This window comes from Cavia porcellus, unplaced genomic scaffold, assembly GCF_034190915.1.
Source record: "Cavia porcellus strain 051 isolate PalLab524CR breed Dunkin Hartley unplaced genomic scaffold, mCavPor4.1 scaffold_40, whole genome shotgun sequence".
NCBI classification, from domain to species: domain Eukaryota; kingdom Metazoa; phylum Chordata; class Mammalia; order Rodentia; family Caviidae; genus Cavia; species Cavia porcellus.
This window is the reverse complement of record NW_026947523.1, coordinates 8,292,951-8,308,538: the sequence shown is the minus strand read 5'-3', so window position 1 is coordinate 8,308,538 and position 15,588 is coordinate 8,292,951. Positions and strand designations below refer to the sequence as shown.

At 49.1% G+C, this 15,588-nt stretch overlaps 1 protein-coding gene across 1 annotated transcript in view; it reads left to right on the top strand.

Moving 5' to 3' along the window:
• The first annotated feature begins 3,912 nt into the window (after positions 1–3,912).
• The window catches only part of Fam83f (family with sequence similarity 83 member F), a 33,368-nt gene continuing 21,692 nt past the window's right edge, over positions 3,913–15,588 (top strand). The window contains exon 1 of the mRNA XM_003470512.4: positions 3,913–4,478. Coding sequence (XP_003470560.2) covers positions 3,996–4,478 — 483 coding nt within the window. The 5' untranslated portion in view covers positions 3,913–3,995. The remainder of the gene's footprint in view (positions 4,479–15,588) is intronic.

Below are 15,588 nucleotides of genomic sequence, written 5' to 3'. Positions count from 1 at the left end.
CTCAGAAGGTATCAGTCTCCTTGGCCAAGGTGGCCTCTGAAGTCAGAAATGTAACCAGGATGGGCTGGCCTAGCTCAGGGAGGCTTCAGGTCCAGAGCTAGGGGGATAGGGAGAGGCTCAGGAGTTCTCCTAGGAGGTCACCACATCATGGAACATTCCTGGACTTGGTTACTTAGCTTCATCTACAGGGCCCACACCTAAAAGAAATCAGTCTCCCCCAAAGGTAAGGTTTTTTTAAAAAAAAAATTTCAGTGCCATACCCAGTGTTTAGCTGTGTATAGGATGGAAAGTGGGGGCCAGGCTTCATGGATATGTACCCTGGATTTCCAACTGACAGCTGATAACCATGAAGAGGATATCTCCTTTCCCAGAGCCTCAGTTTATTCTTCTGTAACACCTCACACAGTCTAACAGGTTGGGCAGGAGGTCGGGTCGTAGTGGATCACTGTGTATTAAATTCTCTATAGCCTTCACCCACAGTGTCCTTTATCACCTTGCCTTGTGAAGACCACTGTGAGAGTTTGTTGTTGTTTTGTTTATCTGTGGGGCTGGGGATGACCCCAGGGCCTACCTGGTAGGCTAGCTATCACGTCTGCTTCTTCCTTTTTATTCTGGATGGCAAGCAGGTTATCTACCATGCATGAACCTCTCTAACACAGGGGCTGCATAACCTGACACTGGTGTATAAAAGGTGACTTACCAAAGACCACAGTGTGTTTCATATTCATTAGATCCGGGAAAGGGCTTTTTCAATGTGAACTGTTTCTAAAATATTCCATTCTGCTTCTGTCCAATTCCAACTCAGGTCTCATAATGTCTATGTCCTTTGAGAGAAAAAAAAAACAAAACATGCTTTAAGCATGCTAGTTCAGTGTAAGCCTCTGGGGGACTTGCTTCTGTCCTGAGCTGCATCTGCAGCTCCTGGAACAGCCTTGAACTTTGAGAAAGGCTCCACCAGGATTTGATAAACGGATGAACAGCTTCTGACTCTTAGCACAATGCTAGGCATTTGCCAAATGTTTGTTGAATGAATAAATCAATTTAAAAAAAAAAAAGATGGAACACTTTCTACTGTCCCTTTCCTACATTCTTGGTGTAGGCAGAATAGTAAAGTGAACAGGTAAACAGGCTCTAGAGTCAGATGGTCTGGATTTGAATTCTGACTCTTCTACTCACTAGCTGGGTAACCTAGCAGGAGCTATCAAACCTCTCTGTGCTTCATTTTCTCAGCTGAAAAATGGGGAGAATAATTTTTCTAATAGAATTACAAAGTTCACTGAAAGTATGCATAAAATATTTAGCAGTGACTGGCACATAGTAACTGCCACTGTATTTTTTATGATCCTGTCACTCTCTTAACCTTCAGTCACTCCTCTGTAGCTAACAGAGTAAGATCTAAAGCCAAGGTCCCTGTAATTTGGCCCAATATCCTTTTCTTTCCTGTCCCATCTCTTACTGTCCTTTCCTGGCTGCTAACTATGTCAGATCTCCCAACAAGTGATACATTTTCCATTAATTTTTTCCCCTCCTCAAAAAAATCCTTCAAGGTAGGGCTTATTATTGCCTGTCTGTCACTGATGATGAGACCCAAGGCCTACAGAGGAGTAACAACCTTCCCAGGGGCACACAGCTAATACCAGGAAATCAGAGTTTTTGTTTTAAGTGGCTCCAAAATCTTTACTGTGCCCAGTCTGTGAGTCAGCACACCAGCCTACCTGGGGGGTTGTCAGAAAAGGAGACCTCAGGCCTCCTCCCAGACCCACCCAACAGAATCTGAAGCTTAGCCAGACAACTTTCTGCCAGTCGGACAGAGTGCAAATAAAATCAAGTATGTGATCTCCTTTAAACCCCAACATTCTGGAGGTCAGAAGAGGTCAGCACCAGTGAACCATTTTACGGAAGAAGCAAAGAGTAAGGCTCTGAAAGAGTAGTCTCTTGAGCTGAACCCATGTGCGCCGTGGCAGCATAATGAGCTGACCTTCAGCACATATCAAATCCCTCTCCCATCCTTGAATTCTCACCATTTCAGGCTCCATTCAAAATCCCCTCTTAATAGGCGAAGCAGTCTTATCGTCTCCCACAGGGCAGATTAATTGCTTTTGCCTGCATCGTCCTCACAGCTCCTTACCCATAACATTCTCTTGGCCCTAATTCATTCTTTAAGTAATATACACTGAGTATGAAGTGTGCGCCAGTCGCACAGCAGGCACTGAATAAATGTTTGTTCAATCACTTTGCTCCCAAGTAGTTGAGTGCATTTATTAAAACATTTTCATCACACTTGGGTCATCACACTGCTTGTGTTACCTTGCCCCTGCTTGTCACTCTCCTGAGCTCTTCTGTGTCCCCAGGGCACAGAATCTGGCCCTTAAAGGCTCCCAAGTCTTTATAAAATAAACTCTATGCTCTCCAATCTAAAGATGGAATTCACCTATAGTACTTAAGAGTGTATTTTTACCAGGACTGTAGCCTTCCACTTCCAGGAGTGGCAAAGGACAGATCTGGTACCTGCTACTCACCATTCTCAGTCTTTGAGTTGATCCAGCATGCCTAGAACTACAGTCATAAAATTTACAGATGTTTGAAGATCTTCATCCCCCCCCCCAGACCATCAATGGAAGGTATAGAAATGCTAAGTGACCTCCACACCCACATCCCCTGGTCCCCCAGGGTTAAAGCCACCACATTTCCCCATAACCTAAACAACAAGAAAAGGAGAAAGGGTGTCCCAGACACGCAGAGCTTAGCAGTCCCCATGTTCTGCCTCTTCCTTTACCAGGAACCCACAGAAAGCACTTGTTTCTAGGCCTCAATTTCCTCGTTCGTAAAATGAGGGGTTGGACTAGTTTCTAAGGCTCCTTCCAGCTCTGAGATGCTGTACTACAAAATGAGAGAAATGTGAACCTTTGGTTGCTATGATCTGAAAATATTTTGAACGTGGAGAATCAAATTGTACAGCAGCACACGAACAAAATAATATGTTAATGACTAAGAAGATTGTATTTAATCCAATGGGAAACAGCAGAGCTGCAGGTGGGGTGTGTGTGTGTGTGTGTGTGTGTGTCTGCGAGGCTTTCTTCCTTGAGCTCAAAGATATATTTTGAATCACTAATCAGTAATCAGGCCTGTGGCAGCCTATCTTGCCCAAACACACACACACACACACACACACACACACACACACATTCACACACTGCTTCAAATTAAAATGGGGGTAAATTTCCACTGCTGTTGCTTACATCATTTCTGTTTGGGTGACTTTTTTTTTTTAAAGAAATTTTTGTAGTGAAGGTGTTGGACTGACAGACCCTGGAGGCCTCTGATCTCAGAACTGGGGCACGTGGGCGTGCAAGAGATCTCATTAGCATTTTGTTTTTCCATACCAAAATCCAGTCCAGCAACAAGACTGCAAGGCTTGGGGGTCAGACTGGTGACCCCAGAGGCCAGAACACATGCTCTGGACTCCACCGTCCCTGCGCACACAATCAACGCCTCCCAGGCGGGGGCTGGTTGCAGGAAGGACTAGGTCGGCCACCTCCCACGGCCGGCCGAAGGGTCTAGTAAGCGGGTGGACGTGGCCCCAGGGTTTTACGTGGATCTAACCTGCGCCTCGCTCCAACTTCCTTTCCACGCTGGGTCTTTCGACCCGGGCTAGGCCCTGCAAAGCGCACACCAGGTTGCACCCCAAGAAAGCCCTGGAGTCCCGGAACTGGTCCAGGCTGCAGGCACTTGGGCTCTGCCCCGCCCGACGGCCCCTTCTGCCGCTTCTGCCCCTCGGGCCCCCTCGGGCCTCTCCGGCCCCGCCCCGCAGGACGGCCGCGCCCACCCTGCAGCCCGCGCGGATTGGCCAGCTGGGGGCCGCGGGGCGGGGCCCAGGCAGACCTCGAGGCCAGGTGAGGCGCCCCGCCCCTCGGCGGCTCCAGGTGCGGCCGCCGGCCCTCAGCGCAGGGCCAGGGGCCAGGCGGGCAGCCAGCGCCGACGGCCGCGGCGACGCTATGGCCGCGTCCCAGCTGTGCTGCCTGGACGAGGCGCACGTGAACGAGAAGGTGACCGAGGCGCAGGCCGCCTTCTATTACTGCGAGCGGCGACGGGCAGCGCTGGAGGCTCTGCTGCGCGACGGCGAGCCGGCCTACCGCGAGCGGGTCCAGAAGGAGCGGCTGCGGAACTTCCTCTCCAGCCAGGAGCGCCAGGCCCTCCGCGCCGCCTGGAGCCCCTACGAGGACGCCACCCTTGTCGCGCGGGGCAAGAGCAAAGCCAAGTCCAAGGGCCCCGCGCCCGCCCCTGCCCAGCCCGCCGAGTCGCTGGCCTACTGGCCAGACCGCTCCGACACCGAGGTGCCCCCGCTGGACCTGGGCTGGACGGATAATGGTTTCTTCCGCGGCGTGAGCCGCGTCACCCTCTTCACCCATCCCCCCAAGGAAGAGAAGGCACCACACCTCAAGCAGGTGGTCAGGCAGATGATCCAACAGGCCCACAAGGTAGGCCCTGCCGGCCCTGCGCTCCACACCGTGGACCCCCACCCCCAGCCTCTTGGACCAGGCTTCACCTCCCGGGGAGGGCCTGGTACAGCCGCCCTAGCCACACTCTAGAAAATGATCTCCAACGTCCCATAACCTTATGGGCCGGTGGTGAGGCCTCTAGAGAGGATGGATATGCACGTATTTGGCAAATCACAAAGTTAGTTGTCGTTATACTGTCCGGAGGCTCTGGCTTTCTGTGCTGTGTCTTTTGTCCTGCCCATCCATCTTCCCGAGGTCCTGTAGCAAAATGGGCCATTTGCAGGTCTTTTGGTCATGACCTATGCATTCCACAGAGATTTGCAAAATGTATCCCTGGTCATTTTCTCATTCCATCTTCAAAATAACTGGTGAGGGTGACCTCCCCATCCCTACCCCCACCCAGCTATGCTCTTGGGAGGCCCCCATCCCGGCAAAGCTGATCTGGAGCCCTCACATTCACTTTCCTCCTGGGCCCAGCCCTGGCGCTCAAGCAGCCAAGAATGAATGAAGGGAGCTGTTTTGAGTGAGCTGTGGTCTGGCACAGTGCTGGGCATTCTGACAAGCCAGGTTCTGGACTCTGCAGCTCAGGGAAAATCTCCAGCTTATCCCATCTGCTAGAATTGTTGAAAGGAGATGGGGGGCCAGTAGGTTGTGGATCCGGGGGGAGACGTTAATCTTTGTGCTCTGAATAAGAGAACTTGAGTAGGGTTGGATAAAAATGTAGGATATTCCCTTAAATTTGAACTTTAAATAACTGGTAAGTTTTTTTTTGGTTTTGTTTTTGGTATCAATTCATCTCAAATATTGTGTGGGACATACTGGAACTGAAATTATTCATCACTTACTAAAATTCAAATTTAATTGGATAGCCTACTTTTTATTTGCTAAATCTAGCTCCCCTCCACTGAGATTTGTTAAGAAACAGTGGCAGCCTTAGTCCCCTGTTCATAATGTGCAGCAGGAGGGGCTGAGTTCACCATTGTAACCCAACTTTGAGCTGGAGGCTTGATTCTGGTGGAGGCCAAAGAGGCTTAAACAGGAATCAGGAAGCTGGGAAACCATTGGCGGAGCACCTCTTCCTGGAAGGGGTCATTTAGATGGCCTTGGAGGAAGGGTTAATTTTTCACTGTGGGTGCTTCCACCCTCCTGCTCTGAATCATTGTTCCTTGCCTAACTGAACTTTTGTATGTCGCATTCTGCAGAAGAAAAATGCAAGACTGAGCACAAAGCAGGGGAGAAGAAAGTGGGTGGCAATGCTAGGCAGCAAGCTGCAGTCCGGGTCAGAGATCAGGTCTCGTGACGTAATCCTAACAAAGTCTCAATTTAGTTAGTACTTCTTCTGTGCTGCTCACTGTGCTAATGATTTAACCTGCATTTTGTCTTGCTTTTCACAACCTTTGGAAATAATAGATACTTTTCCTTAGTCTCAGAGAAAAAGAAACCAGGATTCAGGAGAGTTGAGTTACTTGTCTAAGGTTACATAGCAAGTAAGGGGCTGAGCCAGTACCCAAACACCAAAGCCTTTCATCTAAACACTGCACTGCCCTGCCCCACTGTCCAGAGTAATGGTGTAGTGGAGCTTGAATGGAGCAAATCTGGTCACAGTCAGGGTTCAGGTTGTAAACCTGTTATAAGAAGAAAGAGACAAACTCCTTGGCCGCTGGGGCTTCTAGTTCCCCATGGGATGACAGGACTCTCTTGCTTAGTGGGGTTTTCTTTTGTTTTGTACCAGGAAGCAAACTCATGACTTTGTGCTTGCCAGGCAGGTACTGTGCTGCTATATCCCTGGGTTAGTGGGGTTTTCTTAACTCTTCAAATATTTAGCAACAGAAACGTTAATAGTTGTGAATCAAGCCCATAAGTACAGACTTTAAGCAGTAATTGTTTCTGGAATATTGCCAGGCATTACCCATAAAGAAGAGCCAAGCAGGGGCCTTTGCCCTCCAAGAGTTTACTCAAATGTAAGGGCTTTGCTGGAGAAAAGGCGGTTCTGAGGCTGGCTGTGTGTACTGGGAAGGCTCCCTGAGGGAGGTGAGTTGCAAAATTGGGGAAGGAGAGAGAATTAAAGTAGGCATTCTCTCAGAGACTCTGAGCCCAGAGCAAGATTTATGTTTATATTTATGTTTATGTATATAATTTTTTTATTTGTATCTTATCTCACCAAAAAAAGTACAAGGAGGTTTGATTGGCAGGAGAAAGCTATCATAGTAGAATCTGAGAACTGTGTATGGCTTGGGGTGAGGCTCTTTCAACCAGGTCCCCAAGCAGGAGGCTATAAGCCTGGAAGCAGAAGCTTTTAACCCTGTCTATACTCAGCCAACTCCTAAGCCTTCTGGATCTCTTCCTTTAAAAATCACTGTCCCTTACATCAGTACAGCACCACATCACAGGTGAGGAAATTGAAGTAGAGAGAAGGAAATGGGCTTGCCCAAAGGTCATGTAGCCAGTTATAGAAAGACCAAGGTCTCTAACTTGTGTTCTAAAGGCTGCACCTCTAGATTGGGGGTGGTCTCCACCACTATGCCATTTTTTCCAACTTGCTAGCAGCCTTCCCTTGCTTCCCCAACCTGAGGGAGGTAGTTTCTTTTGCTTTCTGGGTGAATCTGGATGCCTAGAGGCTGGGTGGGGCAGATTTGTGAGAGACTTTCTTTTGCTTCCTGGGTGAGTCTGATTGCCTGGAGGCTGGATGGGACAGACTACACCTTGGGGTCACCCTCAAGGGGATGCAGAAGAATTTGGACAGTTCCAACTTTGTGCCAGAGAGATTTAGTTTTGTTTCATTTGATACTTAAAATAATTTTCTAAGGTAAGGTAATATTTGTTCCCAAATAATAAACAGGAAATTAAAGTTCAGAGAGAGTTGCCATGACTTGCCCAAGGTCACTGGTCAGTGAGTGGTTTCATCTCTGGTCATGCAAAATGTGCAGCTAGGAGCCTAATTATGGGGCACTTCGAAAATGACTGGGGCTCAGGGAGGAGGGCAGGTATAGAAATAGGCCTGTGGATGGGAGGAAAGCCTTTGAGGAAGTTAATCTAAACTAGCTGCAGAAGTCAGAACCCTTTTCCCTAGCTGTGCAGGATCACCAGCCTTTAGAGATTCAGCTGTGTTTACTTGTAAAAAGGAGGTTTTTCTACCTCTTGAGAGATGTGGTTATTTTAGTGTCAACAAATGATGTCCTTTGTCTGCTTATGCTGTAGGTAAAAAGGGTGCCTTTAGGGACTCAGCAATGAGCCTCTGGCTGATGCCATGTTAGCAAAGAAGACCAGGGCAAGTTGCTGACACTTGGGCAGCTCAGATCACTATAACTGCCAGGCAGTGCTTTATAGCCAGACCATGTGCATCCTGGGAAACTCTTGGTTCTTCTTTGCAAAGCTATAACAAGAGGAACAAGCACCCACAATCCTGACAGCCTGGCAACTTGGAGGAATTATGCATCTGTTTGGTCACTGGGCAAAATTTGGAGGTCTACTGCGTGCTAAGCATACATTAATAGAAAAAAGACATGAAACATGCCTCTGCCCTTAAGTAGCCTAATAGTCTGCTAATATGGCATTGCAGTTTAGGATGACAAATCCTTGATGTGGGGAGTGGCAGGAGGGGCAATAGCCTTACCCAGAAGACTCTCTGATGCTGAGGCCCTGCTTGTAGACATGTCTGAGCAAAACAGGGAGGATGAGACAGCACCAAACCGTTCGCTTCTCCTCCTGCCCGGGCACCCTTGTGACCAGGGGCATCCATTTTTAAGACTAATGAGTGGGTATTGCAGAAAACTGATTGGCTCTTACCTCAAAGATTGTTCCTTGGAAAAAAACAAAAAAGTTTGTTCCTTGGCCTCACATTCCTGGGTCCAAACCCAAATGTACCAGGTAACCAGCTGACTAGTTAGCTCCTCACAATCTGCCCAGTTTCTGTCGTGTTTCAGTAACTGTAAGACAGGTATTGTCTTCAGCTCCCAGAGGAGCTCTCTGAATCCAGAAGGATAGAGTGACATCTTTAGAGCAAGATGAGCAGATCACACAGGCTCCTCAGGTCCTGAGTCAGGATTGCCAGGGACCCTGTGAAGGTGATAAGCATAGCCTGGGAGGCGAGGCTGATGTCTGGCTAGGTGCTGCTCCTTTTCTGGCCTGCTGTAGATAATGGAGCAGGCTTGCCACGTTGCCGGAGAAAGGGGAGGGGTGAGGACCCAGGCCAGTCCTGTCCCTACCTCTGGCTGCCTGTTGATGACTTTGTCCTTTCTCAGGTCTTGGCTGAGTGGCCACCTCTTCCTGGGCATCTTATCAAATTTCAGATACAAAAGTTCCACACAGCTTTCTCTAACAGGCCCATCTTATCTTCTGAGGCTGTAGAGCTTTGGTACAGCAGAAACCTACTTCTCTTGATCCCCTTTGCAGGGCTGTGCAGGTGCCGTCCTCTATTGCTGAAGGTCAAGAAACCATTTAAAGAACTGAGAACTCCTCCCCTCCAGGGAAGAAGTGTCTGGAGCCTTCCCTACGGAATTGCCCATCACCCAGGGGACTCCTTTAGTAATAAGGATAGCTGGCAGCAGGGAGAAGGATGCTCTAAATCGCAGGGATAGGGTGGAGGGAATGGAAGGAAAGGGGCAGAGGGATTTGAGAAGGCTCCAGGGAAGGCAGCATGACCTCCAGGAAGCTGATGGGGTACAAGTACCCAGGGGGTGCTATAAAGTCTTTGAGTCACCAGTTCACGTCACCAGGAAACACAGCTTTGCAGATGGCATCCTTTGCCTGCTATAGAGTCCACAGTCTCCCCAGCAGCTTCAGTGGATATTTTCCTCACTTAACTGCATCCAGCAAATAGTACCAGGCACTTTCTCGATAGCAGGTACTGTGCTGAGATTGATATACAGTGATAGAGCAGATGCCTTCCAAAACAGCAGATGCCTTCATATATAATTCTTTTTAAAACCTTACTAGTTTATGCTAATATGCTTACTAGCTCCTCACCGCCATTTTTGAGAGCTGATCTCAGCCCTTCCTCCTGATGTCTCCTGTCTCTCTCCTTTCCAGCTCCCATCCCCCTTTCATCTCAGAGGGACAGCTGACTTTAGGGGCTCTGGAACTGCCTCTTAGAAGCAGATTTAAATACACAAATCAAAAGGAGTACCCCCATGGCCGCCATGGGCTTGCAAGCCCCACATCCTGTCCCTTCTCCTAACTCTTGTGCCCTTCCACAAGAGACTATTACCACATAGGCTTTGCTCAGAGGCTCCCAGCAATTTCAGAGTCCTTGCCCCATTAGGGCTAGTGGAAAATGGCCCAGCTCCAGGGAATAAGCACTTCTCAGCCCTTCTGGGATCTTGCCCCAACCTGTCTGGGCATCCCTGGCAATCCCTGGTGCTTTGGCTCCAGGGTTCAATGTCTCTCTTTTTTTATGCCAATCACTGATCCTAGGTGCTGGATTCCTGAGCAACAGAGACCCGGCTTATCATCAAGAGCAGAGGACAGCTTCGGCAAGTTGAGAGGCCTTAGTATCTGTCCTAATCCGGCCACTTCCCAGCTGTGCTCTGGGCAAATCACTTTCCTTTCTGAGTCTCTTGACTGTAAAGTGAAGATGAATATATCTAGGTGTCTAGATGGTTTTAAAAGGGAGAGACTATGTGAAAACTGAGGATCCTAGACGTTATCACATAAATGCTAACTGTCCTGGGAAATAACTGCTGTTGTCTTAGTAAAAATGACAACAAGGGCAGAATTTCTTCCCAGGAAGCTCAGTGTCCCACCCAGGAGGTTAGTTCTGGAGGCCCTGGATAGTGTTTTCTGTTTCCTCCTTCAAGTGTGACAAGCCTCCCCTCTCTTTGAGTTTATTTATTGGCCTTGATTTGGTGGCCATTGGCGAAGACAGCTTTCTGCCTGCCTCTAAGCTGCCTGTGGAAATCTGTGGCATCAGAATCCTCAGTGCAAAATCTCCTTTGGATCTGCTGTGGGCAGAAAATTGATAAAGCAGGAAGGCACAGAGGCTCCTCTGATACTACACTGGGGGTCCCCAGAGGATGTTCCCCAGAAGAGCCTGACTGGTTGTACAGGCTGGGCTAGAGAGACCCACGGTGGTCTGAAAAGACTCCCTGTGTTCTTTGCCCCTAGAGATTGAGAGTTGTCATTAGGAGAGGAGGCCTCAGCAGACTGGAGCTTGAGGGTGAGGCTGAGTAGGACTTTGGGTTGTGCTGTGTCTCAGCTAAGGGCTGACTGCTCTGAAATCTTACCCTTTGGGTCCCTGAAACTCTGAGGGGGGTGTTTCACCAAGAGTTCCAACACAGGAGGTGTGGCCTCAGTAAACTTTGAGACCTCCTTGTGATTTCTTGGTGACAAAGTCAGGTCTATGGGGCAGAGAGGCCTTAGGGGCCAGGAAAGGAATCCAGGGCTGGGAGGCAGGGGCCTGGGAGTCCTCGCTCTTGAGCTGGCCTCCTCTTTCCCCTGCATATTGGGTGACACTGGGCAAATCATTCTACTTTGCTGGGCATCCATTTCTGCACCTGTAAGACAGAGATCATTTTTGTTCCTTGTTTACGTTCTCAAGATTGTGCTGAGACTCTAATGCCAGACTATGAGAAAGCATTTTGAGAAAGGTAAGTAATGTATATAGACAAAAGGGATTTCTCAAGAAGGGCTAACACTGCTGAAAGATGAGATAGACACTGTGCGTGTTATTTCCTTTAATTAATTCAATTGTCAGCATCTTGCAAGGAAAGTGGTATTTTCCCCGAGGCTCAGAGAAAGCATAAAGTTATAGAACTCAGGAGAGGCTAGTTGGGATTCCACCCAGGTCTGAGTTCAACGCTGTGTCCTCCTCTTGCAGAAGCAGGTTATCCTTCGGAGTCATCTCTTCCTTCAGAAACTTCCAGAAACATTCAAAGTATCTTTGTCACCAGCCAGTGCCTGGGAGGCTCACAGAGTGGTTTTGGGGACAAATACATAACTGTTAGATGTTCTGCTGTGGCGTGAGTGGGAAGAGAGGACTCTGCCCAGCAACATGGGGCGGGTGGGGTAGGGACGCTGAGTGTAGAAAGCTTCTGGATACCTATGTCATCCTCTTTGTGGCCACTTCATGGGCCCTCTGGACTTGTGCCCTCCCTGACAGGCTGAAGCCTTGTGGGAATTCCCACTAGCACCCCTTCCCTACATTGTTCTTGTCTCCAGGGATGCTGCCTCCCTTTGGCTGATGGCCACCTCTGCCTCCTTCTTCTTAGCGTGTATGAAGCACAGCCTGTCCTGGAAGCAGCTTCCTCTGTTAGCAGGGAGACAAGAAGAGCAAATGTGTGCCGGGCTGGGCCCCAGTGCACTGCCTACCCCGGCACTGTCTGAACTCCCCCAAGGCCGAGTCACCGTAGGCATCCACCGGTCCCCCTGCTTAGCCTCTGTCTCCCACCCCATGCAGTGAACAGCTCAGCTAAGCTCGGCTGCTACTCTGTCCAGTTTTGTTTTTTCTTCTCCAAGTGCATGGAGTCCTTGGACTTGCTAATGACCCCAGAATCTTAGTCCTGGAATACAGGCTGTGATTTTTTTTTAATGATGAGTCTTACTGGCTCAGGTTCCTGATGATCTGTAAACTCACCCTGGGCACAGCTTGTCCATTGGTTATCATTCTGTGGGCCCTCACTATACTTTCCTGGGCACATGGAAGGCTCTGGATAACTGTTCTCTTTGTTCTGTTTTTTATAGCAGTGACTTAGGAGATGGTAAGCAGAGGCAGGGACCAGGACTCTTCTTTTCAGTGACTCTTCGAGGACAGACTGTGAATGTCATTAACTCTCCTCCCAAGAGGATTCCTGAGCTACCTGCAGATTTCCCACAATGGCACATTCACACAATGTGTTCTACTGAGAACATACAGTATTATGTGCAGATACCAGACATTTACAGTCAATAAAATGTGGACCTGCCTTTAATGTATGAGACAAAAAGAAAATAAACTTCAGTACAGTAGTGGTGGTGAAGGGTATTGATAGCTAATATTTATTGGGCGTTTAGGTACCAGAATACATTGGCCCATTTATTTATTTATTTGTAGTATTGGGGCTCAAACCCAGGACCTTATGCCAGGCATGTGCCCTACCACTGAGCTGCACCCTCGAGCATTTTTAGAACTATTATTTCATTTCATTTTAAGGACAAACCAGCAATTTTCCATAACAGATGAGGAATGGAGGGTCACAGGGGAAGATCCCATTGCTAGTAATAGTGGAGCTGGGTGGGAACTCAGTCTGATTCCCAGGCTTTTCATGTGTGCTGAACTCTGGTGAGCTGAAGCTCCCTGGGACCCACTGGCTGAAACAGCCAGTCCTGGAAAGATAGGGCAGGCAGAGCCTTGCGGGGTACAAAGAAGGCTGGAGACCTGGGGTACATGACTTTAAGCTATTCTTATTACCCAAATGTCCTCTTGAGTGTCATTATCAATCAGGCCCCTCTCTGCACTTCTTTGCCTCTCTGGGGATGCCTTCCCAGGTAAAATCACCTGGCAAGGGTCACAAGTTACGCTTGCTGCTTCTCAGAACCTCCCAGGCAAACTGCCAGCTCCAGTTGCCCTGCGCTGATGGATCAATCAGGAAGTAGCTAGGTAGGCAGGTGCCCCTTGAGATCAGCCTCGTTCTGCCACATGTCACATATACCGAGAGCTCAAGGCCATAACCCAAACTAGCGGATGATCCTAACACTTGTTTGTGTATTTTCATTGGATTTTTTTTTGTCACTAATACATCTTCCTAATTATGTTTGGCTTTAAGCTAATGTTAAAATGAGCTTGCAATAGATAATTTTCACTAATTAACACAGACTTAGTGCTGGGGATGTTGTCCCAGAAGCACGCCGTGGGGCCAGGAAAAGCTGGCCTAGGATCTTCAAAAGCATTGCTGTGCTTACTCCCTGGTGGGTCACATATGCTTCTTCACGGCTGAATTAGTTGACCTTGCTCACGTGGGTTCATTTGCCCTCTTTCTCTAGAAAGTCAGTGTGGATCTCCTTTGTATGTCCCCCTTCATTCAACCTTGTCTCAGGGTATGGGTGTATTAATAGTGACCGCCTCGTAGGGTCAGAGTCATATAAGTGAGCCCCATGGGTCCCCTACAGGGTCAGGAACAGAGAGCTCAGCACTGATACTGAGGGATCCAAGGGAGGAAGCAGCCTGGCTGGGCAGAATTGGGCTCCACCGGCTGCCAGTGTAGCCAGGGAACCTGCGTGTAATGATGTCTAATTAGTAAGGCTGGTACTGTGTGATATGGCCACAGACAGCTGGGAAGCACTGGCTGACAAAGCACAGATGTCCTGCTGGTGGGTTGGGGACAGCCTGGCACCACACGGGGAACAGGACCCCATTGGAACTCTGGTGGTGGTGAGCCCAGGCCCAGGCTCGGACTGGAAGCCCTGTATTGTGGGTGTACCTGTGCAGCACATTTACTACAGGCCAAGAGTCTGTCCCCGACATGAGCAGATGGGGAGCATCACTATGGGCTTGGCAGATACGTATGAGGAGGGCACACACTGCACTGGGGACCGGGCACAGAGAATGATCCCGGAACAGCCTCAGGAAGGGGGAGACCAGGATCTCAGGGGACAGGGTATTCCATCACCACCAGGACAGGTGGTGACAGCATGGATTGAAGCCCAAGGCCTGAGCCTGCCGGTGTGTTCAGAGGTTGTGACCTGTGAGCCTTTTGTCTGGAGAGGGAGAAAGAGTCTGGGTCCCTGGGTCAGAAACTCATGGAAGGGCAATGGGGTAGGGATGTGATGCACTGGCAGTTGTGTAATGGGATTCATCTGCTTGGAAGGAGAATGATCAGGTCAGCATAAAGTGCTGCCCCAGCCAGCTGCCACCAAGCCCCACTGTGCCAGGCACCAACAGGGAGGAGGAGTAGGACTTGGCCACATGAGGCAAACATCACACAAGATTCTACTTAGGCATCCTTGCTTTTCCTTTCATCCTCCTGAGAACCATGAGGTAGCCTTATTTCTATGAGGAAAGTAGGAAGTTAGACTCTTACTATGTAGTTCATTCAGGCTGAGCTTGAACTTACTGTGTAGCCTAGGCAGACAGTTCTCCTGCCTCAGCCTCCCCAGTGCTGAGATTACAGGTTGTGCATACCACACCTGACTTGAGTTAGCCTTATGTTACAGATGGAATTCAGAGAAGCTAAATAACCTGCCAGGTGTATTATAGCTGGTGTGGAACCTCTGTTTCCATAGTGTCTTTTTTTCTCTATTTGCAGTATACTTTTGGACTGTAGGCACTTAGTGAATCCAGGATTGGAAGGAAGAAAAAAAAGATGGGGTGGGTCCTGCTGCATAAGCCCCTCCCTGGGCACCATGCAGATCTGCTTTCCTGGGCGCCTGCTTTCACCTCAAATACCCAGATAGGAAGCTTACAGGAAACCCTTGTTCAGTGGCTGGCTCCCTGCTGGTGTAAACAGCAGCTAATAACGCAGAAGGAGCTGTTGCAGCCTTGATCACCAAGAAGGTCTTTGCCAAGTGCCCAGATCACTTGCCAGGCAGGTGCTGTGCCACTGAGCTATATCCCCGGCCCAGCAACCATTCTTAACAGCCATGTGTGGTGCACTCAGCATGTGGGTGTAGACACCAGCATTGCTCTGACAGTGGCTTTTGTGGGCTCCTCCTTAATTGAGCTGCCCTTCCTCACAATTAGTTCACGTTTTGACTTTTCTGGAAGCACAATGTTTGCCTGGGCTTTAATCATCACTCTCAGCCGGGCCTGCTGGGCACACACTGAGCCAAGGAACAACATGTCCACCTCCAGCTCCACGTCTGCCTGCACAGCCCTGGACGGCCCTATCCTGCCTGTCTCCTTCCCTCCTCTGAAGTGACAGCCCCTGTGTTCTCCACTCCTCTGTGAACAGAGGGTTACTGCTCCCAACAGCCCAGCACTGTGCTGCTGCCTCACCTGCCTGCACCATCTCTTTAAAATTTACAACAGCTCTGTGAAGGTAACACCTCCCTGTTTTAAACCAAGGAAGCTGGGGCTTAGTAAATGACTCCTTCAAAGCCGTACAACCAGAGAGATTTTTTGCTTCTGGACCCCATGTGCTATTTTAGTCACCAACCTTCACTCAGAGGGTGATCTATC